Source organism: Sapajus apella, unplaced genomic scaffold, assembly GCF_009761245.1.
Source record: "Sapajus apella isolate SASKATOON/1434 unplaced genomic scaffold, GSC_monkey_1.0 scaffold6, whole genome shotgun sequence".
NCBI lineage: Eukaryota > Metazoa > Chordata > Mammalia > Primates > Cebidae > Sapajus > Sapajus apella.
The window spans coordinates 32291338-32318970 of record NW_022436946.1 but is presented as its reverse complement, the minus strand read 5'-3'; the positions used below and the strand labels follow the sequence as shown (position 1 = coordinate 32318970).

At 40.2% G+C, this 27633-nt stretch overlaps 2 protein-coding genes and 1 pseudogene across 6 annotated transcripts in view; 1 reads left to right on the top strand and 2 right to left on the bottom strand.

Annotated features, from left to right (window-relative positions):
* Positions 1 to 3775, top strand: part of DCBLD1 (discoidin, CUB and LCCL domain containing 1) — a 66468-nt gene extending 62693 nt beyond the window's left edge. For all 3 annotated transcript variants that reach the window (XM_032274955.1, XM_032274953.1, XM_032274954.1), the window contains one exon: positions 1905 to 3775. Coding sequence is in view for 2 of the 3 variants with exons in the window: in XM_032274953.1 (XP_032130844.1) it covers positions 1905 to 2428 (524 nt within the window). In the remaining variant the exon portion in view is untranslated. The remainder of the gene's footprint in view (positions 1 to 1904) is intronic.
* A 2939-nt stretch (positions 3776 to 6714) lies between these two features.
* LOC116548994 lies at positions 6715 to 10175 on the bottom strand (annotated as a pseudogene). Its single transcript, XR_004267662.1, has 2 exons — positions 10112 to 10175; positions 6715 to 7345 (listed from the first exon to the last, which is right to left on the bottom strand). The product of XR_004267662.1 is annotated as a 60S ribosomal protein L13a pseudogene (transcript).
* Positions 10176 to 18404: 8229 nt separating this feature from the next.
* Positions 18405 to 27633, bottom strand: part of GOPC (golgi associated PDZ and coiled-coil motif containing) — a 41352-nt gene continuing 32123 nt past the window's right edge. For both annotated transcript variants that reach the window (XM_032274951.1, XM_032274952.1), the window contains 2 exons: positions 25016 to 25196; positions 18405 to 21556 (listed from right to left, as the gene is read on the bottom strand). In XM_032274951.1, the coding sequence (XP_032130842.1) occupies positions 21426 to 21556; positions 25016 to 25196 (312 nt within the window). In that variant the 3' untranslated portion in view covers positions 18405 to 21425. The remainder of the gene's footprint in view (positions 21557 to 25015; positions 25197 to 27633) is intronic.

Genomic DNA, 27633 nt, shown 5'->3' with positions numbered 1-27633 from the left:
TCAAGACTTGAGCTTCCCAAACTATCTATGGGAAAGATCTGTTTTTTGCTTTTTTTTTTTAATTTTTAATCCACTATGAATGAATACACAGTAAAATACAATATAAAATATTAGTAATAGGGAAATGTTAAAGACATACCAATTTTTTTTTATTAGATTCAACAGACATAAAATTACTCTAAGAGTAATTAGAGTAAGAGTAGTTTCTCGACAATCTCAGTTTTTGCGCCTGTCTGTCTGTGGCACTGTCACAAACAGTTCCCAGATATGTAGGACTCTGTAGTCCACGGTCTGAGTAGTGCTTTGCTTGCTGGCTTCTCCCTCCTCATATGCAGCCCGAGGACCGGAAGTATAGGTATCACCTGGGGGCTTGTTAGAAAGGGGGGGCCACAGAACCGGAAGCTCCCAGGTGACGCATGTGCGCTTCAGTGACTGGGAGTTGTTAGTGTAAGGGTTGGTTGAGCCACTTTGTGGACAAGGAGAGCATCCTCTGCAACCAAAATCCATCCTCTTGTTCCTTGGAAGTGACATGAGGGGAGAACTTATTTTCTGTTCGCTTCTTCCTTTCATTCTCCTTCAGCTTCTAATTCAGCCTTTCCTCCTTCCTCCCTGAATGATCCTTCTCAGGCTCCTTAAATGTGCAGTGCCCCGGGGTCCTGTCTCACCCCCACTCACCGCAGTCTCTCCCCTAAACAGTCCCGTGCCCTCCCCAGCTTCCAGCAGTGCCCTTCCATGCGTGTTTGTCCACACTGCTTCTCATGGTCAGACTTCCCTCCCAGTCCTTAGTCCGTAATTCTCAGCAGCCTGCTGGACGCCTCCACCTGCAGATCAGTTCCTCAGCAACCACAATCGAATCCATTGTTCCGAAACCTCGCCACACATGCTCTGTGCATTCCTTGCCTGATGGCTTCTCAATTGCACATCCCAGCCTCATCCAGGCTTACCCTCTGGAAAGGGTCCTTGCCTCCTCTCTTTCCTCACACCCTACCTCTCATTGGTAAAAATTCTGGATTCCTGTCCCAAAGCGGCCCCTTTCCTCTTTCCTAGTTTGTGACCTCTATGTGCATTTCTCTTTGCTTTTTTTACCTCTCACTTCTCATTCTTTTCTTCTTCAGTCGGCCTCCACAGTTACCTGTGAAAGTGCCAGTCTGTTGTCTCCCATAGAATTAAACCAGACTTCCTAGCAAGACACTCACTCAACGCTTTTCCATGGTCTAACACATGGCTAACCGCGTACACTCAGGACATGCGTTCGAATCCTACTCCGTCGCCCTATTGTGTGACCTAGGAAAAGTTACTTAGTCTCTTTCTGTCTTGGTTTCCCATTTGTAAAATGGAGTAACAGTCCCTACCTCAGGGGATTTTTTTGAAGATTAGATATATTAATATCTTGCTCTTGGAATAGTGCCTGGCACAGAGTAGGAGCTCTGTAAATGTGAGCTCTTGGTGTCGTCCTCACTGTCACCACTAGTCCCTGACCTACTGCTTCGGTCCTCATATCCTATTAAACAAACTACTCTGTGTCCCTCATACTCTGGGCATATCATTTTTGGGGCTCTTCTTTCCACAGTTTCCACACTGTGTGACTTCATAATTTAGCATCTCCAGAACCAGTTTCAGAGCCACGTCCTCCTTGAAGTATTTCCCCCCTACCCCGGGTCATCGTCATCACCCCCATCTCTGAGAAGACCCTACGAGGCCTCATGAGCAGGCAGTGCGACTGTGTACGGCCTGTGGGTGGCTTCTGTGGCTTTCACCTAAGGGTTTTCCCGCAGGGCCTGGGACACCAGAGGGCACCCGCTGGAGAGTCGGTCACCACAACCTGAAGCAGAGTATCCCCACCTGCCACCTACGGCCGGCCTGCGTGTGGTGCCCGCTGACTGCCATCTCTCCTGTGGTTTCAGATTACCAGCAGCCCCTCATGATTGGCACCGGGACAGTCACGAGGAAGGGCTCCACCTTCCGGCCCATGGACACGGACGCCGAGGAGGCGGGGGCGGGCGCCGACGGCGGCCACTATGACTGCCCGCAGCGGGCAGGCCGGCACGAGTACGCGCTGCCCCTGGCGCCCCCGGAGCCCGAGTACGCCACGCCCATCGTGGAGCGGCACCTGCTGCGCGCCCACACCTTCTCCGCGCAGAGCGGCTACCGCGTCCCGGGGCTGCGGCCTGGCCACAAACACTCCCTCTCCTCCGGCGGCTTCTCCCCGGCGGCCGGTGCGGGCGCTCAGGACCGAGACTATCAAAGGCCACAGAGCCCGCAGCCTTCGGACAGCGGCTACGACCTGCCCAAAGCCGCCGGCACCGTGGCCACCGAGAGCGGTCACCCTGACTCTCAGAAGCCCCCAACGCATCCCGGGAAGAGCTATTCCGCCCCCAGAGACTGCCTCACACCCCTCAACCAGACGGCCATGACTGCCCTTTTGTGAACACAATGTGAAAGAAGCCTGCCGTGGTACTGAGCGTCGGGCTGTCGCAAGGCACTGGAAGAAGGGAGCCTGCTGGTCCAGAGCGCGCGTGTGTGCGCGCGTGTGCGCGTGTGTGTGTGAGAGATTCAGTAGGATCCTAGAGACAATGTCTCATACTGTTTACAAAATTGTGCAGCTGGTTTCGTGCTGACCCTTAGGGTTGAGTCTGTTGGGTTTTGTTGGGCTAGAAAAATGAAAATTTTCAAATGGCGTTTTCATTCCTCTGACTGTGATATTGAGCTGCTTTGGTGTTAAAGGTGTAATCTACAGAGTTGTATTTAACAAGAATAAAAGTAACTTAAGTTTCCTCTATCAGATTTTAGTTCTGCACAGAAGTTAAGTGGGAAAATGCAGCTGTTGCAAAACGTATATAGATAGTGTGTTCATTTTTTTCAGTATATTATCTGAACTGTGTTAGCAGCAGGTCTGCTTAAACTTAATCTTGTTGTTATTGTGAGTCATTTCCTTTCATTTGATAACTAGAACTAAAAGCATTTTTAACATTCTTCTCCTGGAAGAAATGAATTACTTGAAGCATGAAAAGCACACCAGGGTGGTTGTTTATTTAGCAATTATGGTTGTAGATCTAGAAACAAGCAAAGAAACAGCACCTCCACAGCTGCCCTTTTCCTTAGACTCCACTTCAGAGGGGGATGCGAAGAGGTCAGCCCAGCTCCCATGACCATGAAGGTGGCACAGGAATTACAGTGTGAGTGGCTGTATCAGATGTTTTCGTACCTCAGATTAAAAATATTGCTGAGGTCAGAGGCCACACTTTTCATTACTTTCTTCAGAAGTAGCACATTTTTGTGACTTCTATTGTCCTCTGAAAAACAAAAAAATTATCTGGAACATGTTTATACAAAAGTAAGTCTGGCCAAGTCTAAATCAAGCTTTTCTGCTGACATGAAACTGTTGGAAACTGATCTGATTTTATAAGAAACGATTTTCCCCTCAAGGAGGCGTCTGTAATTCCAGAACAGCCCAGACCTCAGCTGTACCTCATGTTCAGTAGTTTTTATTTGGGTTTGCTTTGTGAGTTAACTATGGGGGATTTAACCTCTTTTGCCAAAGAGGAAAGTGTGTGTGTGTGTTTTTAATAGAATTTTTTTTTTTCCCTAAAGAATGTATTATGACCCTGTTTGTATGGTTATCACATCCTGTGAAATGTATATATGTTAAAATAGTGGGGTTCTAGAAGGTCATGGCAGACTAGCTGCTGGTTAGTGTGGAGGGTAAATGGTTTACTTTGTGGAGTTTACATGGTTTTATGTGCACACTAATTGTAATAAACTATGCCAAACCAAACTGCCCCTGACTCTCACTGGTCAGCCCTGCTCACTGGGGTGTTAGAGGCACTCAAGGCTCAGCCTCTGTGAAAAGGCAGGTGCCACAGTGGAGAGAGCAAGGGCTTGGTGCCAGCTGAGGCCAGACCCCAATCTACCACAGAAGAGTTGAGACGTCTTTGGCCGCTTATATAATGATGAGCCTTAGTTTCCTCATGTTTGAAAATGGTGTCGTTGTGCTTTCTTCCTCCAAAATTTACTGATAAAAATTAATTGGAACATTTATCAAAGTGTTTATTCTAGAATAGGTCTTTTTTCTAATGTAAACCTTCAGTGGGTTGTTTACAGAATTTTAACATTGGAATATTAGACCATAAGAACAGACTTAGGTCTACAGCACTTCTTTTTATTTATTTATTTATTTTTTTGAGACAGAGTCTTGGTTTGCCACCAGGTGCCAGGCTGAAGTGCAGTGGTGTAATCTCAGCTCACTGCAACCTCCACCTCCCAGGTTCAAGCAATTCTCCTGCCTCAGCCTCCCAAGCAGCTGGGACTACAGGTGCGTGCCACCATACCCAGCTAATATTTGTATTTTTTAGTAGAGACAGGGTTTCACCATGTTGGCCAGGATGGTCTCGATCTCTTGACCTTGTGATCTGCCTGCCTCAGCCTCCCAAAGTGCTGGGATTACAGGCAGAAGCCACCGTCCGGCTTACAGCACTTCTTTACAATGGAGCTGTCTTCATCTATCACAGTTCTTCTGCGATCTAATCATGACTAGTGGGAGAACAGGACTTTGTTTTGGATTGGCACTGCCTCAGGGTAGACTCATTGTATAGAACAGGTTGGATGAGTGGAAAGTTCTGATAAACCCTACACAATTAAACCTAAACTAGAGAATAAGGGCAGAAAAATATTACGTCTTTCTTTTCTGTTGTGTTGCAACATCAACACGTATGATAAGGCATGAATGAGACAATTTTCATTGTCTGATGTCTTTGGTGTTATCAAATCCTACTGGGAGGCAAAGCTTGTATTCTGCTACTTCTTAACATTTGTGGTTGAAACACATTTGCTATGATAAGCAAGACTAATACAGGCTCCTGAAACTTTGCGCTGGGTTTTATTGTTATTTAAATTTTCATTAACATTTATAATCAGCCTAGAAAATAGAAAGGATGTGAGAGATTGTTTTGTGTTTACACTGCTTTGGATTCTTAACAGAACATGAAATCACACTTACAGGCACAACTGTATACACCATGAATAGCTACAAGGCCTTTCTCCACTCTGACCAGTCACAGCAGTCCAAGTGTGGCCACCAGGTTGGCCTATTTCTAAAATGCTTGCATTTGTTCTTGCATCAAATAGTTACTAAGATTCTGAGAGCAATGTTCACCCTGTACTTGAGTTGAAAGAGAGGATGCCTAGTCCCTCCCCCAAATCTGAGAGCAGTTGAATCCCTCCAATGGGAAGGGAGGGTGAACACTGTCACTTACCCCAACCTGCAAGTATTTCCTGCCCAAAACACAGCCCATGCAGTCACCCCATGCCACACTGCACACCCCATTGCACCCACCCACACTGCTGTGTTCGTATCCCCCGTCTCCCACTGATCTCACGCATCCCAGCCTCTCCCTGTTCTGGGATAAATTCCCCCCAGAGGCTTTAAAGATTTTTATTTTGTCTTTGGTATTCTGCAATTTTACTACCATGTGTTCAGCTATGAATTCATTTGTATCCCCATTGCTCAGGGCATGTACCTCTTGAATCTTAGGATTTATCAATTGTGAAAATGATCAGCCCTCTTTTTTTTGTTGTTTTCTTTTTCTTCTCCTGGAAATCCATTTGGTTGCTCATTAAAGCTTCTCACCTTATCTCCCATATCTCTTATTCCCTAATATTTTTAAATCTTTTTATCTTTCTGTGCTGGGTTCTCGATAAATTCCTGAAAGACAATATGGCCTAGTGGTTGAGAGTACAGACTTCAGATTGCCTGGGCAAGAAGCTGTAACCTCTCAGTGGCTGTTTTCTTGCTTGTGGGCAAATCAATATTATCCACCTACCTATGGCTGTTGTCAAGATTAGGTGAAATTTTAAGAGCACTGGCCCACACAAAGCACTACATAAGTTTAAATATTATCGTCCAGTTCACTAATTCCCTCTTCTGTTATCTAATTTGCTGTTTAATTTATCTATCAAGGTTTTCAATTTCTTTTTTGATTTCTAGAAGGTCTGTTCTTTTTTGACTCTGCTCTTTTCCACAGTCTTGATTTTTTGGGGGCATTGATGCCTTCTTTTAATAATTTGAAACATACTAATTTGGTAATTTTTCTTATTGTTCTGTTGTCTTCACTTTAGAGGAAAAGCTGAGGTCTGTACAGTGGTTTATAGGGCTCTGTCAATGCTGTCCAATAAAGCTTTTGCAATAATGGAAATCTTAGCTCTGAGTTGCCTGATAGGGTAGCCACTAGCCACATGTGCCTATTGAGCACTTGAACTGTGGCTGGAGACACTGAAAAATAAATTTTTAATTTTACTTTTTATTACTAAATACAGGTGAGGAGCGCAGGCATTGCCTGTAAACCCTTGATTGCCCATCTTCTCAGGCTATCCTTCTGTAAATATCCTTTGTAAAACAGCAAGCCCATGCTGTTCCCAAGCGCTTGCACATTCTAACAGCTGCAGAGTACAGTATATGACCAGGTGGAAAGTTAGATCCCCCCACTCACAGGATCCCTGCAGTTAGTCTTCCTGCTCCCTCTTCCTATTGGCCATAGGTAAATTAGGCCTCCACAATTCTCCGGCTGCTTTCAAGTAACCTCGGAAGGCGGTGACTAAGACCCTTTCCTCGCTCCCAGCTTCCCGTGTCCCGGCTGCCTGCGGCACCCGGACTGCTCCTGCCCTTGGGTCCCGCACATTCCAGGGCAACGATGGAGGAAGGGCAGGCCAGGCCAAGCATGAGGAATGAACAGTCTTTACTGGGCTCAGACCAGGAGTCCATGGGTCTTGAAGATCTCTGTGAATTTGTCACTTTTCTTCTCCACATTCTTCTCAGCCTGTTTCCGTAGCCTCACCAGCTGTTTCTTCTTCTGGTAGTGGATCTTGGCTTTCTCCTTCCTCTCCTCCAGGGTGGCTGTCACTGCCTGGTACTTCCAGCCAACCTCATAAGCCAGGCGCCCCAGATAGGCAAACTGTCTTGTAGACTTCAGACGCATGACCTTGAGGGCAGCTGGAACCACCATCTGCTTTTTCTTGTCGTGGGGTGGTGGGATGCAGTCAAACACTTTGAGGCGCTCCAGGGCAGCCTGGCCTCGCTTGGTCTTGTAGGGCAGCATGCCTCTCACAGTCCACCAGAACATGCGGCTGGGGGCCCGGAAGCGGTAGGGTCCTCGCGAAGGGTTGGTGTTTATCCGCTTGCGGAGGAAAGCTAAGTACTTTAACTTGTTTCTGTAGAAGTTGCCAGAAATGTTGATGCCCTCACAGCGTACGACCACCACCTTCTGGCCCAGCAGTACTTCGTTAGTGACGATGGCCGCCAGACGCCCGGGAGAGGGCCTCAACCATTGAGCACCAGGACGTGCACCTCCATCTTCAGCAGCAGACTAGGAAAGCTATTTTTTATAGTTTTTTTTTAATTGATTTTGTTTTTTTCAGAGATAGGGTCTGACTATGTCACCCAGGCCGAAGTACAATGGCACAATTACAGCAGGCTCTAGCTCCTGGGCTCACGGGATCCTCAGCCTCCTTAGTAGCTGGTGCTACAGGCATGTATCACTACAACCTACTAATTAAAACAAAATGTAGAGATGGGGTCTCACTGTGTTGCCGAGGCTGGTCTCAAACTCCTGGGCTCAAGTGATACTCCTGCCTTGGCCTTCCAAAGCTCTGGGGTTATAGGCATGTGCCACTGCGCCCAGCCTAATTTTATTTTATTTAAATACAAATAGTCACAGGTGGCTGGTGGTTACTGTATTGAGTAAGACAAGTCTGTGACCTGTATCTCCAACAGGCCTTCACTTCCTCGACCCCCTCCTCTCCTACTGCTCCCCACCAATTCACCCCATTCCAGCCATGTGGGCCTGTTGGCTGTTTCTTGAACATGTCAGGGCACACTCATCTGGACATGTTTGTGCTTGTTCTGTCTTCCTAGAAAACTTCCCCTAGACATTTGTGTGGCTTTTTCTTTTGCCTCTTTCAAGTCTGCATTCAAATGTAACCTCCATGAGGCCTTCCCTCTGCCTGTCTGAAAACTGTGAGCTTCTCTAACAGGTTTTCTATCTCCTTTCCTGCTTAATTTTTCTCCTGAATATTTATCACTGTCTAATACAGCACATATTTACAATTTTTTTTGCATATTACGTCTCTCTCCCAGTAGACCACATCTCTTGGGGGAAAGAATTTGTCTCGTTTAGTCCCTGCATATCTCCAGCACCTAGAACAGTGTTCAGCGCCTGTTTGTTGAAGGAATGGTCAGAAGTTCTCGAGGCTCTATCCTGTTTGTTGTTTCTGTTGAATCTTGTTGATGATAGTTTGCTGCTTTGTATATTGAGCAGGTCTTGCTCTGTTGCCTAAGCTGGAGTGCAGTGGTACAATCAGGGCTTACTGCAGCCTTGACCTCCTGTGCCCAAGTGATCCTCCCACCGCAGCCTCCTGAGTAGCTGGAACCATAGGTGTGTGTCACTACACCTGGTTAATTTTTAAAATTTTCTGTAGAGATGGGGTCTCCCTGTGTTGCCCAGGCTGGGCTCAAACTCCTGGGCTCAAAGTGATCCTGTCACCTTGGCCTCCTAAAATGCTGGAATTATAGGGTGAGACACCACACCTGGCCTGTATTTGAAAATTTTTGATGTGAGCCCTTCCTTAGTGGGTCTTTTTCCTCCCTGTAAAAGTTTAATGATATTGTCCTTTCTTAGTGGTTTTGCATTTGCATCTGTTAGTGACACTAGGTAGGATTGCAGTTAAAATACAGGGTGTCTTGTTAAACTTGAATTTCAGATAAATAATTTTTTGTGTAAATATGTTTTATGCAATATTTGGGACATATTTGTTGTAAAAATTTGTGTCCTGCATTTTTATTTCCTAAATCTAGCAACTCTAATACTAGGAATATTGTCAGCCCTGCACCAGTTTTTATTTTTTAGATTCGTCATTTCTAGATTATGCCTTGTACTGAAAATTTAGGTCCAAACCTTTGTGGAGCACAAACCTGAGATTTTAATATCTTGAGAGATGTTTCTCTTTTCATCCAGGGCCCATTCATCCTTTGTTTTCTATTTTATCGGGCAGATTTTTTAAGGCTCACCCTTTCACTGTTTCAACTCCCTGCCATGCTCACCTCAAAAGCTTGTCTCCTGTCTCTTCATGGAGGATAAATTCCCAGCATTGAAGTAACTGAAGCCACTCCCCTACCTTCCCTCACCCCAGGATACCTAGGGCATCAGCTCAAGTGCTTATCACTGTTTTTCTGTCTCTTCCTTCCCTTTATTTCTTATGAGATTAGCTAGGCCTTGTAAAGAATTCTGATTTATTTGGTCAGACATTCCTAGGAATTAATAGCAGACAGGTTTTCATCTCATTTAGTCTGCCATCTTGCTGGAATGATGCCTCTCCAACAGGCACAAGAAAGCATATTTATTGAAAATAGCAGGCCAGGCACAGTGTCTCACATATCCCAGCACTTTAAGAATCTGAGACAGGTTGATAGCTTCAGCCCAGGGGTTGAGGCTAACGTGGGCAATGTAGTGAGACCTCCTCTCTACAAAAAAATTAAATTAGCCAGATGTAGTGGTGCAAGTCTGTAGTCCCAGTTACTGGGGAGGGGGGAGGATCACTTGAAACCAGAAGGTGGAGGTTGTAGTAAGCCAAGATCATGCCACTGCACTGCAGCCTGGGCAACAGAGAAAGACCATGTTTTTTGTTTGTTTGTTTATTTTTTTTTAATAAAAAGAAGATAAAATAGCACAGGTTTGTAATCATAGAACTTGGGATTAACTGGGGATTTAATCTTTGTAAACTATGTGATTGCAAGCACCTTAGTGGTGCTTTCTAAAGCTACCTCTTTATCCCCAGAGTGGAAATTATTATAAAAGGGCTATTGTGCGGACTATATTATAGTGTTTTGCATACATTAGATGATCAGTAAATATTTGCTCCTTTTCTCTCTGCCCAATCTGGAGTCATCCAATACCATTTCCCTTAGAGTCCTTTTTATTTTTCAAGTGGAGGCTGTCTGTTCTCCCAACCAGTGAACTTAGCTATGGCCAGGAGGCAGCACACACCCTCCTCCCTCCTCAAAGACCAATTCCACATCTTTTCCCACTCTTTCACCCCCACTCAAAGCTCTGTTTTCTCTCACCTAGCCCTACCACCTTTTTCTTTTTGCTGTGACACTTAATATCTTCCAAGCCACTTTCTTCCATTCACTGAGGACATTCACCTAATTCCAGTTCTTCATTTCTCCTTTGTAATCATGCTGGAGAATAAAGTGCCCAACGTGGTCATTTTTATGGTTTCTTGACTCCACTCTAGTAATCTCTACTCCATTTAAACCACTCCCAAACACGTCCACATTCTTGTCATCAGCAAGAACTCCAGCACTGTAAACCTAATCTCCAGTAATTCCCTCTCAGCTCAAAACCCCTGAGTTCACCTTTTTACCTACTTAGTCACTGATCTCATTTAGATACCTAACCCCCAAATCCCATCATTTTCCTCTAGCTGTTAATCTTTTTAGGTTGCATTTCCTTCCCTATCCATCACTGAAATGTTTTGTCTCAGCATTTTCACTCCATTTTCTTTCCAGGAGCCCCAAACCATGAGACCTCAGCAACATAATTCCCCTTGAAAATACCATCTCTCCTTTATCACAGCAGCAGGGGAACACTACAAAACTATTTACACTGGGGCTGTTACAAAGTTCGGTTTCCAGTTTACTGGGGGCCCATCATTTCCTCAGTGCTTGTTTATCTTTGATCCCTTTTTCCATACCCCTCAGTTATTATTCCAAAGCAGTGCTACTTTTCACACTCTCCCTTACTCTGGTCTTCCCACTTCCTTCACCTTAAAATAAAAGTAATTAAAATCAAAACCAACAACTTCCTGTTGATTCCTCTTCCCACAAAACCTGTATCGCCGGGCGCGGTGGCTCAAGCCTGTAATCCCAGTACTTTGGGAGGCCGAGGCAGGTGGATCACGAGGTCAAGAGATCGAGACCATCCTGGTCAACATGGTGAAACCCCGTCTCTACTAAAAATACAAAAAATTAGCTGGGCATGGTGGCGCTTGCCTGTAATTCCATCTACTCAGGAGGCTGAGGCAGGAGAATTGCCTGAACCCAGGAGGCGGAGGTTGCGGTGAGCTGAGATTGCGCCATTGCACTCCAGCCTGGGTAACAAGAGCGAAACTCCGTCTCAAAAAAAAAAAAAACAAAAAAAAAAAACCTGTATCCAGTTCATTCCTTTCCTCCTTCCTTTCTGCAGCAAAGAAAAAAGTGTTTTAAATGCTCACCTGTGATCTTAAATCCCACTGCCTTCCGCTTATCTCTTTGCTCCAATTATCCCTTTTTCCTTTATCTTCTTCTCCTTTTCATTGGTGATCTCCCTCTCAGCCTTTAAACTTCTTCAAATCTCTCCCAAGTATAAATAATTCTCCCTTAGTATCCTAAGCCCTTCTAATTATCTCTCGTCTTTATTCCAAGAGTGATATCTTCTTGAACTTTTCATATGCCTTATTTCCCATTCATTCCTTTTTTAATGTAGTTTTTAGTCAGTTATATAGGTACACAAAATATAGTATCCCTTTCCATTTGTTCAAGCCCCTTTTGCATCCTTTCAGGGGATTTTAAAGGGTGCTCACATAAATACTGCACATTTTTTGTTTAACTTAGGCGTTTTTTTGTTGTTGCCACCATTGTAAATTGTCCCCACCTCCTCTTTTATATATCAAGAACCAGGATGGCTTAGTGGTAAAAAGCATGGATGCTGGGGCTATGCTGCCTGGGCTCAAATTCTGCCATAGTTGTGACCAAGAAGGACTTCCTTTCTATGACTCCATTTCCTTATTTCTGAATGGACATAGTAACCCATAAGGTTGTGGTGAAGATGGCAAGGATTAATATATGTAAAACCCTTACAACAGTGCCTGACCTGTGATAAGTGCCATGTGGTGTTAGCTATTATATGCAGTCTTCCTGTTTGATTTCTAGGAGCTAATGTGTATGCTGCCCCTTTACTAAATGTCCTTATTTCTAGTAGCTTTTAGTTGATTCTCTTAGTTTTTTCTGGAATTTGATCATAAGGTTTGCAAATAGTGCTAGTGCTATCTCCTTTTTGATATTTATGTGTACACTTAATTCCATTGGCAATACCTCCAATACCATATTAAATACTTCTAGTAGCTCCCTTCTTAGCATGATGCTGGCTTTTAGGCAGAGATAGATTTATTATGTTGATGTGAATCTTATTATGTTAATAAAGCATCCATTTTTTTTTCCCCTCACCAGGAATGTGTTTAATTTTGACCAAAGCCTTTTCAGCATTTATGGAAAATATTATTTTCCTCCATAGGGCTCTTTCCTGGACCCAGTCAGATGACTAATTATATAATTAGATGTCCCAATGTTAAACATTTGGTTATAGTATATGAATCCATTACTGTATTGAATTTGCATGGATAGCATTTTACTTAGGATTTTTACATTAATATTTTGTGGTCTGGGCGCAGTGGCTGATGCCTGTAATCCCAGCACTTTAGCAGGCTGAGGCTGGCAGATCACAAGGTCAAGAGATGGAGAGCATCCTGGCCAACATGGTGCAACCCTATCTCTCCTAAAAATACAAAATTAGCTGGGCATGGTGGTGCACGCCTGTAGTCCCAGCTACTTGGAAGGCTGAGGCAGGAGAATCACTTGAACCCAGGAGGCGGATGCAGTGAGCTGAGATTGTGCCACTGCACTCCAGCCTGGCAACAGAGCAAGACTCAGTCTCAAAAAAAAAAAAAAAAAATTCTTTTGTGAATCAGGGCGTTTGTTTTCTTTCTTTGTAGCAATCTTGGCCAGATATTATTAGCTTGACAGAAACAATTTAGACTTTTTCTTCCTTTTTTGTTCCCTTGCTAGGCATTAGAATTATCTGTTGTTTAAAAGTTCAGTAGCATTGCCCTGTGAAACCATGTATTTTGGAAATTTATGGGGAGAGCACTTTGACAACTTCTTCTATGTTTTCTATGGAAATTGGTTTGTTTAGATTTTAAAACTTCTAGCCAGGCGTGGTGGCTCAGGCCTGTAATCCCAGCACTTTGGCCTCCCAAAAGTGGGGAGGTTGAGGTGGGAGGATCACCTGAGGTCGGGAGTTTGAGACCAGCCTGCCCAACATGGAGAAAACCCATTTCTACTAAAAATACAACATTAGCTGGGCATGGTGGCAGATGCCTGTAATCCCAGCTACTTGGGAGGCTGAGGCAGGAGAACTGAACCCGGGAGGTGGAGGTTTTGGTGAGTCGAGATCAAGCCATTGCACTCCAGACTGGGCAACAAGAGCAAAACTCTGTCTCAAAAAAAAGAAAAAAAAGAAAACTTCTTTGGGAGCAGTTTTGGTAAATTACATTTTCCTAGAAAGTTTTCAAATTTATTCCTACAGAATTGAACAAAGTAGTCCATTATTGTCCTTTTAGTTTTCTCTTTTGTGGGTATTTCTCTCTTATTTCTTATTTTGTATATTTGCATCTACTCCTTTTTTTCATGACTAGTTTAGCCAACAGTTTGCCTTTTTCCTTTGAAAAATCATTTTTTTTTTTATTTTTGTAGTTACTTCTACTGTTTCAGAGGCCAACAACCCATTTATTACTGCCTTAGGCAGAGCTTAAAAATGCCTTCAATCATGGTGAAGATGACAGTAGAGTGCACCTAGTGAGACTCACACAGCCTCAAATGTCACAAAAGGACACAAATATTCGTGTTGCCATATTGCTTCCTAAAGAATATGGAGACAATATGCACACAAGCAAGAGATAACTGATTCCATAGGTATTTGGTGGGGGCAGGGTAATGCTATAGCCTTGATGATCTAGAAATCTACTGTGTAATTCTAGGAGTTCTCTCATTCTACAGCCACTCACCTACAGCCAAATAGCTTCCTGTGAAGTTCAAACCTAGCACAATCATCATTTTTAGAAATCAAAACTGTATCAAACCTAGGCTCCATTAAACCTTGAACCCTTTAAGAAAAAATTTTTTAAATTCTACTGCAGTTGACAAGCATGGAAAAAAATAAAAATAATCATTGGAAGAGGAAGACCGAAAGCTGACAATTTCATCTATATTTCCCTTTTCTTTCTTTGTTGCCTATTAAAGTAGAATTAAGATAGGGATTTGAGTTTGGGCTCAGACACTTACTGTCTGTGTTACTCTGGAAAAGCCAGCCTTCGATTTATTTATCTTCATAGGAGTATTTTATCTGATGATTTTCAAAAAGCATTACACCGCTAATAAAAGTAAAATTACTAATGAATTTGGAATCTTCTGCCCCCTGCTGGCAATTTACCAAATTGCAAATTCTACCTTTCTAACGCATAGAATCCAAGTTTTAGTGTCGGCCTATATTTTATCTAATTTTCCTTGTTATAGTCCATTACCTACCTTCCTTTTTAAAAACATATTTTTTATTTTTATAGATTTTGGGGGTAGAAGTTCAGATTTCATATATGCATATATTACATAGTGATGGAGATTGGGCTTTTAGTGTACCCATACCTGAATAGTGAACATTATACCCAATATGGAATTTTTCAACCCTCACCCCCTTCTTACCCTCCCATCTTCTGTAGTCTCCAAAGTCTTTTATTCCACTCTGTCTCCATGTGTACCCTTTGTTTATCTCCCACTTGTGAGAAATGTGGTATTCGACTTTGTTTCTGAGTTAGTTCACTTAGGATAATGATCTTTAGTTCCATCCCTGTTGCTGCAAAAGACATGATTTCATTCTTTTTTCATGGCTGAATAGTACTCAATGGTATATATTGACCACATTTTCTTCATCCAGTCATCCACTGGTGGAAACTTAGGTTGATTCTGTACATCTTTGCTATTGTGAATAGTGCTGTGATAAACATACAAGTGCCAGCATCTTTTCAATGTAATTTCTTTCTTTCTGTCTTTCTTTGGGTATATGCCCAGTAGTGGGATTGCTGGCTCAAATGGTAGTTCTAATATCTTCCTACTTAGAAGCCAGAGGTATTTCTTTTACAACCAAATGATCTCTTAACTTAAAACTTTAAATCAAGCTTGGGTTGTTCAAATCTTCCTTCTTTCCTAATTTCCCTGAAAGTTTTGTTGCAATCTCCCACTATGATGACAGATTTAACTTTGTAGTAAATTAAGAATTTAAGTAACCTCTATCTCTAGTGATTTTTTCCTTAAAGTCTGCTTTTAAAAAATATTTAAGTAACTGTATCCATGTTCTTTGGAGAAAATAGCCCAGTGTATATTCTTTCTCCTTTCACTTTCAAATTTTCTGTGTCCTTATGTTTTAGGTATGTTCCCTTTAAACAATAGATTGCTGGATTTTTTTCCAATTTGAATCAAACGTTTTCAAATTTCAGTTCTTTCTAAGTTTGGACCCTAATCAAGCACTCTCAAAATTCAATTCTAGCCTGGGCGCAGTGGCTCATGCCTGTAAACCCAGCATTTTGGGAGGCTGAGGAGGGTGGATCACCTGAGGTAAGGAGGTTTGAGACTGGCCTTGCCAAGATGGTGAAATCTCTACTAAAAATACAAAAATTAGCTAGGTGTGGTGGTGGGCACCTATAATCCCAGCTACTTGGGAGGTTGAGGCAGAAAGATTACTTGAACCAAGGAGGTGGAAGTTGCAGTGAGCCACGATCACGCCATTGTACTCCAGCCTGGGCAACAAAAGTGAAACCGTCTGAAAAAAAAAATTCAATTATAGGAGTACTCTGGCTCTTGCCAGAATATGCTAGCTAATTCTTAACACTTTTCATGTAGTCTCTTTTCTCCTCAGGCCCAGCACATCTCCCAGCCACGTTTTACTAGAATTTAGCCCTAGTTACAGGCCTGGCAGCAGACTAGGTAGGGGCAGGTATTGTCTTAGGGAAGTAGTTAGTAGCAGCTGCTGCAGCATCTGGGAGCATGGCAAACTACAGCGTCTTATTAGGGAAGGGTGGGCTAGTTCTTAAGACCAGACAGTCCAGTATAGACTGCAGTCTCTCAGGTGCATCCATCCAGATGTCCCCATGGAATGTTTTAAGGAGCTGGGTTTTCCTCACCAGGGCTTTCATGAAATAAAAGGGGCTTGGCTGAACATTCAAGTAAAACTCAGCAACTCTTAACACTTAGGTGTTCAGCCTGAAGCTCAGCTGTTTCAATCCCTCCATTGTAGGAGGTAAGGCCTCCTTGGGAGCTGCCCCATCCCACTTCTGTAGGTCATCAATATAATCCTGCTGTAACAAGCCAACTCTGCTATTCTTATGGATGTTGTTCTCCCCATATTTTTCAAAGTCTGCATCATTGAACCTCCTGGAGAGTTCCCCTCCGTAAGTTACTATCTATGTCCCGAGTCTCCAAAACTGCTCCCAAGTTGACTGATTTGCTAAGACCCATCGGACAAACCACAGAGTTTTGTTCACAACTATGATTTATTAAAGAGAACACAAAGCAAAATGAGGAAAGAGAAAAGGCACATGGGCAAAGTCCCAAGAAAATCAGGTACAAGCTCCAAAATTCATCTCTAATGGAGTCGCACAGGACATGCTTAATTCCTCTAGCAATGATGTGTAACAATACATCAAGTGTTGTGTACCTAGGAAGCTTGCCTGACTGAACCTAGGAGTCAAGATTTTAGTGGAGTCAGTCATGTAAGTACCCTCTGCCTAGCATGTACCAAAATTCTGGACTCTCAGAGGAAACTAAGTGTTTGACAAAAATCCTATTGTTTGTATAAACATTTCAGACACAGTAAACCACACTTACCAGCAAGGGAATGATGGGAATACTTCTGATATCCAAGTTGCTGGATGCTAGCCAAGGTCCAACCTTGCAAGCAGACATAAAGACAACAGGTTCAGGCCTGTTCTGTTAACTCCTTTCTGCATACCATTTGTGAAACAGCCACTCAGCCATGATTTTGTGCCAAGGACTAGATAAACTGTGCTTACCAACAAGATGTCATTGTCTTTGCCCTTTGGGTGGGAGATAAGATAGTTCCTAATGCCCATCTTATTACCTGTTTCCTTAAATCTCACTCCTGGTCCACTTGTATTAGTCTAGGCTCTCTAAGAAGCAGATGCCAACACTAAAAAGGGATCTGCTGTGTGGTAGATTTATTAAGGGCAATGCCAGTGAGGAAAAATAGGTAGGGAGCTGGGGTTGATAAGAGGCTGAAAGGCAATGAGACCACAATGGAGGCAGGACTCAAGGTGAATGAAAAGAGGAAGGAAGGTTGAATGAAAGCAACTTGGACTACAGTGTAATCCTAGGGGATTCTGGCAAGACCATCATGGAGTGCTCCAGCTAAAGTGGAGGAGTCATCATATAATAACCCTGTCATGATCAGTCATTGGCTAGCAGTGGTGTGGAGAAGCGTAGTCTCACCATGTACACAGGGATGGATTTCAGACTGCAGCAGCTGGGTCTTCAGTAAGCTATGCTCTCTCCTGCAGGAGAACTGACAGATGTATTCTCATGGCTGCCGCCATGGTGGTTATGGCTCTTAAAACACATGTGAGGCCGGGCGCGATGGCTCACGCCTGTAATCCCAGCACCTTGGGAGGCCGAGGCGGGTGGATCACGAGGTCAAGAGATCGAGACCGTCCTGGTCAACATGGTGAAACCCCGTCTCTACTAAAAATACAAAAAATTAGCTGGGCATGGTGGCGCGTGCCTGTAATCCCAGCTACTCAGGAGGCTGAGGCAGGAGAATTGCCTGAACCCAGGAGGCGGAGGCTGCAGTGAGCCGAGGTTGCACCATTGCACTCCAGCCTGGGTAACAAGAACAAAACTCCGACTCAAAAAAAAAAAAAAAAAAAACCATGTGAAAAAGGTTCATTATTAAACAAATATTCAGCACCAACCATGCATGGTGATTTGCAATACTTTTAAAGCTTTTTTTTTTAAAGGTTACAACTATAAAACCACCTAAAACACCAATTAAAAATGAAAATGCAAGTTCTCTAAATTTCATAAATTGACCAATATCCTATGGGTTTCAATTCTGGGGAAAAGACTTCTTTTCAAATCACTTGGTAAATTGGGAGCTTAAATCAACACACAGAAAGCATATATGGATTAGCACTAAATCAAGGTTAGTCAGTGACAAAGCTGTATTTCTAATGTTCATAACATTTCTAAATGTTCATAACTCAAGTCATTCATTTACAAGTATTTTCCAAAAAGTATTTTACATATAACATAGGTACTTCTAAATTATATATACTTAGAGATCAAAATGGAAGAATATCCTTTTAAATGGTGTCTTAAAAATAGGACTGGTTTTCTAACTAATATCAGTGTTTCCCTCATACATAACATCAGCCGCCAATATTTATAACACAAAATTAAGCCAAGTCCTTTGCACAGACTTTATGATATATTGGTACAAATAATAGAAGCTACTAGAAATAAATAATAAGCCAAAATATTTAATATGAAGGAAACAAAATGTTTATTTAAAAAAATGAGATCAATATCATTTTAATGTAGAAGATGCCATCTTTATTTACAGGCTAATAAAAAATATTAAACTCAAATTAACTAGATATAATACATTGTCATAAATGCAATAGATTTGAGACCAACCATAAGTATAAGACTGGATAGATGGAATAGGGATTACATAAGCAGGATGTCAAATACTGTGCATCTTATACATGAATCACATGAAACCTTTTTGTTTCTAAACATGAAAATAGAATAAGTCCACTGCGTACAGTAAAAAAAATTTTCTGTGGGGGGAAAAAGCACCACAGACAAGCTGTGCTAACTTTTGGTAGCTGTTGAGTTGTAATTATCAAGACTCACAAAATTTTCATCTTTCTTAAATCTATTTTAAGAATAGTCTCATTACCAAAATGTTGCTTTTCCATCATATTCATAACAAAGAACTGTAGAAGAGAATTTTAGAGGTTAAGTGTAAATATATACACACGTCCATACAATCCTCACATTCTATCAAAACATTTTCTCAACCATTCTGTCTGTGTACACGTGTATATTTCTCCTTCTGTCCCTTTCTCAATGAAATGGCTTTGTACGAGTTCCCTCCTTAGTTGTTTGGTTTTGTCCTAGAAGCTTCAGGGACATATGAATTTCTTTCCTATAAATGTGAAAATAAGAAAACTGGTTCTCAGTCCTTTGGAACTAGTAACTAATTCTTAGTTCATCCCCAAAGACCATATATTCTAAAATAAACTTTTAACTAGTTACTTTCTAACACCTGATAGGAAGTTCATAGTAGCATCTGAGCAACAGTGCTCTACCGTAGGCTTACAAACCCCAGTGAAGCAGGAATGTAAAGGAAACTGACCTGTGGAGTTTTAAACTACTTGGAACTTTTCATTCTACTTATCATTCCTTAAAAGGAATTTATGTCATAACTGTCTCATACAATCCTTCAAATTACACAGTGACCTCATAAAAATTCCAACTTTAAGTTCTAAGAAAAAAAAAAAAAAAACTACACTTATTAGGTAGCTCTTGAAAATCAAAGGGTTCTAGCTTACATTTCCTAAGGATTCAGTCATAGTAGATAAAGGATATTCTCTGAAAAAAATACCATGGCCATTCCAACCCAGGCTGTGCTTTAAGAAGATAAGAATAACATGGTTTCATTTCACAGCAAGGGTTTTCAGGTCAGCTACAATGGGAAATTCTTTTTACTAAATAAATACAGTGGCTAAAATCCAGTTTGCAGATCTCATGTCATGCATGGGAGGTATGTGTTTGGCATAGGGAGATACATAAGGAAAAAACAAGTTTTTTTTTTTTTTTTTTTTTCCTTTCTTTAAGAGCCCTACCCTGTCAAAAGCAAACAATAACATGTAACTTGCTTATTCATTTGTACAATTAAATACTAGCTTTTGCTCAGAGGCAATGCTATAAAGTATTTTAATATCAGTAACAATATACACTATGAAGTGCACTTCTATTACAAATTAACATGGTGATATACAGATGAACACCACCCAAAACAAACCATAAATGAGCAACAGTTAAAACATTAAATTTATAAATAGCAAAATCACAAAATAAAGTATATACATTTTATGGATTTACCCTTGAACAAATATATAGTGCATCTGGGAAAGACAAAAAAAAGTGTTTTGTCACGTAACATCTGAATACCAGAAATGAAGATACTGATAATATTCTAAAAGCCTTGTAGGCTTTCTCCCACTTAATATTCCCTTAACTGTACATCCTTTAAAACAGTGATATTAGCAAAACTATCACCTCTTTAATGCAACATTTTGACTTTGCCCAGCCGGTTACAATGACCTGCAGAATATTAGATCAGAGAGGAGGCACTCCATATTTAATCATGGGACAAGAGACCTTACAAATTTATAAATCTGCATATGAAGACAGCTTTAGACAAACATAAACTGACACATGAAAACCCAACCAAAACAATTACTGTGTAAAAATGTCTTCATCTCATCTTGCCCACATTTTAGATGATTTGAAATCATGTACTTAGAAAGAAAACTGCTGTTTGATTTGAATGTACTGTGTTTCATGACATAGTAATAAATCTGAACTTTTACTACCAGAAAAATTTATCTCTAAATGCCAGAACTATCACAAGACAAACTATGAACAACTCAAAATGTATAACACTGTCTTTTGTGGATCCCAGAAAATAAGCATTTGAGACTCAACATGAATGAGTAAATGCTCCAATACCGTGCACACAGATCAACATAATTGAGAACAGATGTTTTATACTCATCTGCATTTCTTTTAAAAACCAAGAAAGTCAAATGTTTAGTAACTTTTGAGAAACTATTTCTAGTGCAGCATTGATTGATAAAGGATTGCTTAAAGAAAACTATTTCGTACTGCATTGAATAAAGCTGAAATGCAAACTCATTACAATAAATGATCATTAAGTATTGATTTAGATTTCAGGATGCACAACAAATTTTTTTTTAAGTCTAAAATCTTTCTTTCAGTTAAAAAAAATTGTCAAGTCTATATTTCTACAATTCATTTGAGTCAAGTTCTGTTTTCTGAAACACCACAGTTAACATTCTAGAATATATAATATGAATTCATGTACTCTCTGTATTTTAAAGGGTATTTCTTATAAAATTCCAATTAGCACTGTCCTCCTACTAGAGGGAAAAGGAACCAAATAAAACAGTAGAGTTTCATTTGGTACTTAAGAGCCCAGTAATACCCTTTGGGAAACACATGCTTTGGTGCTTAGAATTTCAAGAAAATCAAAATTGCTTACATGCAATAGCTAATTATGGCCTACCACAAAAAAACAGGGGGGTTTATGCATTTAGAATTGTTCACATGAAGCCCTGAGGTACCTGTCTTTCATTTAGGCAACAGACAGCCTCCCCTGATTTTGTATAGTCTTTGTCACCATCTTCCCCAGTGCCCCAAATTCAAAATAGTCTGATTAACAATCTTGTCTGGAGATACAGTCAATTTAATAAGATTTATTATGATACAGACTGTGCAGATCATCTAATTTTGAAGCACTGTCATCTAGCGGAGTTTCACTTGCATTGCCCAGGTCTCCATTTTCATGTGCGTCAGTTACTGCCTTCTTATTAAATCCTGAAAGAAAGGAGAAAAAAAAAGCAGATACTTTCTGGTTTAAAAAGTTAGTTTTGGCTGGGCACAGTGGCTAACGCCTAAATCCCAGCACTTTGGGAGGCCAAGGCGGGAGGATCACCTAAGGTTAGAAGTTCAAGATCAGCCGGGCCAACATGGTGAAACTCCATCTCTACTAAAAATAAAAAAATTAGGTAGGCGTGGTGACGCATGCCTGTAATCCCAACTACTCAGGAGGCTGAGGCAGGAGAATTGCTTGAAGCCAGGAAGTGGAGGTTGTAGTAAGCTGAGATCATGACACTGCACTCTAGCTTGGGTGATAAGAGTGAAACTCCATCTCAATTTTTTAAAAAAGTTAGTTTTATAATTTTATTAGTGAAAAACACAGGAATGCCCACTGTAATTAACAGTAGTAATCTGAGGCAAAAATAATGCCTTACGTTAATCAAATCAGCAATTCCTAACAGGAGAATTTTTCCCCCTTATGGCAGGTACCAAATATTGTACAGATTTAAAAATACTACATTGGACTTATCTAAAAATTATATTAAATTTCCTATCAAGTTTTTCTTTTTCCTTTTTTTGGTGGGGGACAGGGTCTCACTCTATTGTCCAGGCTGGAATGCAGTGGCATGATTATAGCTCACTGCTGCCCTGACCTCCTGGGCTCAAGCAATCCTCCCACCTCAGCCTCTTGAGTAGCTGGGGCAATAGGCATGTGCCACCATGTCCAGTTATATTTTTTAAAATTTTTTGAAGAGACAGGGTTCACTGTGTTGCCAAGGCTGGTAACTCCTTGCCTCAAGCAATCCTCCTGCCTCAGCCTCCCAAAGTACTGGAATTATAGGCATGAGCCACCATGCTTACCCCCATCAAGTTGTCTATAAGACTTAGAAGTAATATATATAATTGTAAAATTCAGTCAATTCTACTTATATAAATATCTACTGAACTGTAAATCATCTTTTTATTTTACATTGTTGCTTTCATATTATATTAACTTCAATTCACTGAGGCATATACTAGTTGATTGCTTAAAATGTAATTTCTTGGCAAGATGATGTGTAGCTAAAATTTAAAACTAATTCTGATCATCTATAAAATAAATAATAGGCTTATAAATAAGTGTTGACTATATCACCTATTTATTGAGCTATAAAGTATAAACGTGTGAAACAATAACAGATACTTTTTTTAATGTGAGTCAGTTAAAAGTGATATATGCATACAAACTTTTGGTTGAGTCGCATTTTAAGTGTCTGCAATTTACACAGGTGACAGAGAAGCCTTCTAGCCTCAGTTACAAAAACAGGAAGAGACAAGTCTTCTAACTGTGACAGAAAACAACAAAAAGGGTGAAATACAATGAAACCATATGGAGAGCAGCCCAACAGTGTAAGGTTTTGACATACTGCCACAATAATGTTGCTCAAGATGCACAGTGAGAACAATAATTGCTAGGGCTCTCTACTGCTATCTTTATGCAGACAGTTGCAACACACAAGTTTATCAAAAGTGCAACAGTTTATCAGGTCATCATAAAACTCCAAGCCAGGAGTTCAACATTTTGGTCTTAGGAGGCCTTTATACTAAGCATTAAGGACTCCAAGAAGCTTCTGTTTATGTAGATTATAGCAACTGATGTTTCCCATATTAGTAAGTAAAACTGAAAAATCTAAAAGAAAAAGTTCATTTCTTTGTTAAAAATAACAATAAATCCAAATTGTTAATATAACATTTATCTAATGACAAACCAAAAAATTATGTTCCAAACAAAAAAATTCTAGATAGAAGAGTAGCATTATTTTATAATTTTGCAAATCTCTTCAATGGCTTTATGGATGATAGTTGGATTCTCATATATCTGCTTCCATTCAATCTATTACAAGTATATGAAGAAAGTTCAGTCTCACACAGATATGTAGTTGAGAAACAGAGGAGTATTTTAACAGCCTTTTCAGATAACTGTCAGTATTGTTCTCTGATATTATACAAAAATTTGACAATGTAGAATTTGAAACCTTATCAGTGAACTTTTCACAGTCTGTTACATTAAAATCCATTTGTCTATCTTGCATTTTGAATGGATCTTTTACCCATGCAAAACTTTATAATATTATTTACTGGTGATGTGAAAAATATTGGACCATTAAGTTACGCAGTAATTCCAAAAGTTGACACAGCTGACTTTACTATATCAAAAAATCACATTCATTGATATCATTAATATCATCTGAAAAGTTCTTAAGTGTTAGAAAGCTGTCAAGCTCATGGTGATCAATGCATGTTTTATACAGTTCTTTTACTTGAGAGCTCACATTTTATCACTGGCAATAAATATTATCAGTTGTCTTTCTTAAAGTGATGGACTAACTTTGTCCATTTTTAAGAAAATGGCTTCCAAACAGTCTGAAAAGCCATACTTTGTTAGTCATTCTTTCAAGTAAAAATTGTCTTTCACGAAGAAAAATGGCTAGTTCAGTGACTTATGTACTTTCCCTTGAGACCAGCATCTTTGTTCAGTATGTGGAATAAGTGCTTTATGCATACCTCCCATCTTATCACACAGAATATTAAAAAGACACGTACTGAAAGGTCAATATTTAAAAATTAACTGTTTTTGCCATTTCATCAAAGACATTTTTAAGCAAAATTGGCATCTTCTTCTTCTTTTACTATGAATGGATGGCAAGGAAGAACACAATGATTACTAGTACAGTTACTAGTATTAGCAACACTGCCTTGATTAGTGCTAAGGCACCAGCAGTTTTACCACAATGGCTTTTGCACCAACCCAATACCATCAGTGCAAATATCAACACAGCAAAAAAAGACAAATGATGTCTTAGTATTATTATGAAAAGCTTTGACCTCATGAACTCCCCTAAAAGATCTCAGGGACCCTCAGAGATCCACAGATCACAATTTGAGGACACTGCTTTATGTAAAAGGAAGTGCTAGAGTTTTTCCTTAAAATATGTGTCAATGATAGCAAAGGAACTAAACCAAACGTCTCCAAGATAAGTTGATTCTAATAGCAATCATGACAGTATATGTCAAACTTATTCATAATTAGCTTAAAATTCACTGTATTAGGAGAGATGAATTTCCATCATGACAGAGAGACAATATAGTCTATAAGATAGATCTAATCAAAATGGCATGTTGGTCTTTGTTTCAGAGTCTAGAAAAAAATTTATTTATTTTTCAAGGATCACTTGCAGTAGAGTAACTGGTAATGTATGTGTCTTAACAATCCAATAAATGGACCTAGAAGAACATATATCATAAATAAAATGTTAGCATAGTGTACAATAAAACAATAAACAAAGGAAAGCTCTTCATTCCTCTGATTTCTTCACCATTAAAACAGTTTTACTGAAGAAATATTCTGAGGCCTTCACACTTTAAGCATTTAATAATAATGAATATGTTAATAATAATTTTCAGAGCGATTTTTACCTTGTAATACTTTGACATCCCCACTTGTATCTTTGCAACTAGCCCCAGGATTACCACCTCCTTCTAACTCATCAAGGTACAAACGGTAACGATGTCCACTCTCATCTTCATACTCTACGTTTTCATCATCAGAATCCACTTCAGGAGCCACATAAACTACTTCAAATTCAATCTCTCCTCTCTAAGACAGGAAATGAAAATGAGAAAGTCAAGTTATTGTAACTGTAATTTTAAAAGGATTTCCAGGCCAGGCACAGTGGCTCATGCCTGTAATCCCAGCACTTTGGGACGCCAAGGCAGGCAGATTACCTGAGGTCAGGAGTGCGAGACCAGCCTGACCAACATGAAGAAACCCCATCTCTACTAGAAATACAAAATTAGCCAGGCATGGTGGCGCATGCCTGTAATCCCAGCTACTCGGGAGGCTGAGGCAGGAAAATTGCTAGAACCCGGGAGGCGGAGGTTGCAGTGAGCCAAGATTGCACCATCACACTCCAACCTGGGCAAAAAAAGTGAAACTCCATCTCAAAAAGAAAAAAAATAAGGATTTCCAAATTCTTTGTGGGGAGGCTTAAGGGTGGAGAGATCTCAGAGATAGCTCATATCCAGAAAACAAATAATAAAATTCTAGACTCTAAAGAGGTAGTGAGGCCATCATGTATAGATTAGCCCCGTGAATCCTCTCTACAGGTCCTTTACACATTATAGTAGCTCTTCCTACTGACCATAATCTTTTTGTTAATAGGTCTAAAATATAAAAGGATGCTTAATTATTAAATTTATAGAATTTTAGAACAAGTATTCAGTTTAAAAGTTATTTTGCCATGTTGTATTGCACACAGAAATTCAGCAAATACATCTAAATAGTCAGATATTAAATAAGGATATCATATAAACTTTCCTTAACTGATTCAAGAAACCCTTACAAAATGATTTTTTGTTTTATTCAATAATAGTAATTATTATATTTATATATTTAATTATAGCCTTCAATCCTTAGAATAATCTTACTATAGTCTCTTTTACATGAATGAGAAACCTGAGTGAGTCTGGAGAAAGCAGATAACTTTCCCTATATAATAAACAAGAATAAAGAAAAATAAAAGTTTGACTCTACAGTCCATGCTTTTTGTATTATGCTAGAATAATTGTGTCATATTTATACTGTCATTCTTTAACAATGACACATTCAAATAAAAAGTTACAGATCATGCCAGGCACAGTGGCTTATGCCTGTAATCCCAGCACTTTGGGAGGTTGAGGCAGGTGGATCACTTGAGCTCAGGAGTTTGAGACCAGCCTGGGCAACATGGCAAAACCCAACTCTACAAAAAAATAATTAGCTGGGCATGGTGGCGTGCACCTGTAGTCTTAGCTACTTGGTGGGCTGAGGGCGAAGCATCTGTTTGAGCCTGGGAGGTTGAGGCTGCAGCGATCCGTGACCGTGCCACTGCATGCCAGCCTGGGTGACAGAGTGAGACCCAGCTCCAAAAAAAAAAAAAAAAAAAAAAAAAAGTTACAGATCATTTTATGATTAAAAAAAAATTCGAAGCTGTAATTGTCATTTAATAAGAGACTCCAACCACCATATACAAGTGTAGTGTTAGCAACTCTGAAAATTATGGCTTGCCTTTGCTCAAAAGAAAGCATGCTATGCTTAACTGCTACTCACTAAGTTAGTCTCTTTGGTGCTCTTCTTTCCAGCAGTTTAAGGTTATACCTCAGAATTTAATATGTGTTTAGTTAGCATTTCCTTAAAACTTATGACTGCCTATTGCTAGCTCCTTCACCAGTCATCCCACTCCTTTGCTACTGGATGACAGTCAAGATGAGTTGATAAAACATTAACTTGAGAGAATAGGGTAGCACTCTTGATCTCTTTTATCAGATAATGCTTTAAAAATACCATTTTGCAGAAAGAGACAGACGATGCAGTGGTCTTCAGCAAAGTTTTAGATGACAGAATTAGATCTGTGGGTAGCTGTCATGGAGACACAGATTTCAGGCTTAATATGAGGAAAAGCTTTCTAAAAATTAGTCCTGTATAACAATGGAATGGACTGCTTGATATCAGCAAGTCCTTCCTTTAATATAATTATTGAAGTAGTGATGTTGCAAAGATTTATGCATCATATAGGATTTAACCAATGTACTATATTCACTTTCAACTCTGAGATTCAATTCTACAGAGGCATACCACACTGATGATCCAAAAAACATCTCAACATACTACCAATGCCTCTAATTCCCTCAACTCGATTCTTGAAAGAAATAAACAAAACAACATTTTAAGTACAAATGTATGACAAATATGAGTCCTGAATATGAATCTCAATTCTATAATTTATTTGCTCGGCAACTTTGAGCGAATCCTTTCATCTCTAAGAACTTTAGTTTACTCATTTTAAGAAAGAGGGTTGGGCTAGTTTCTATGGATAATTTCAATTTTAATATTTTATGACTAAAATCAATCCACTTCTAGCATTGCCTTTTCTGTAATATCTTATATATAGTGTTTTAGGCATTAAGGATGCTGTTTTCTCAGTCTCAGGTCCTGTTCTGAGTCCTTTATATGTATTAACATACTTAATCCTCACAGCTTTCTTTCAATCCTTCCC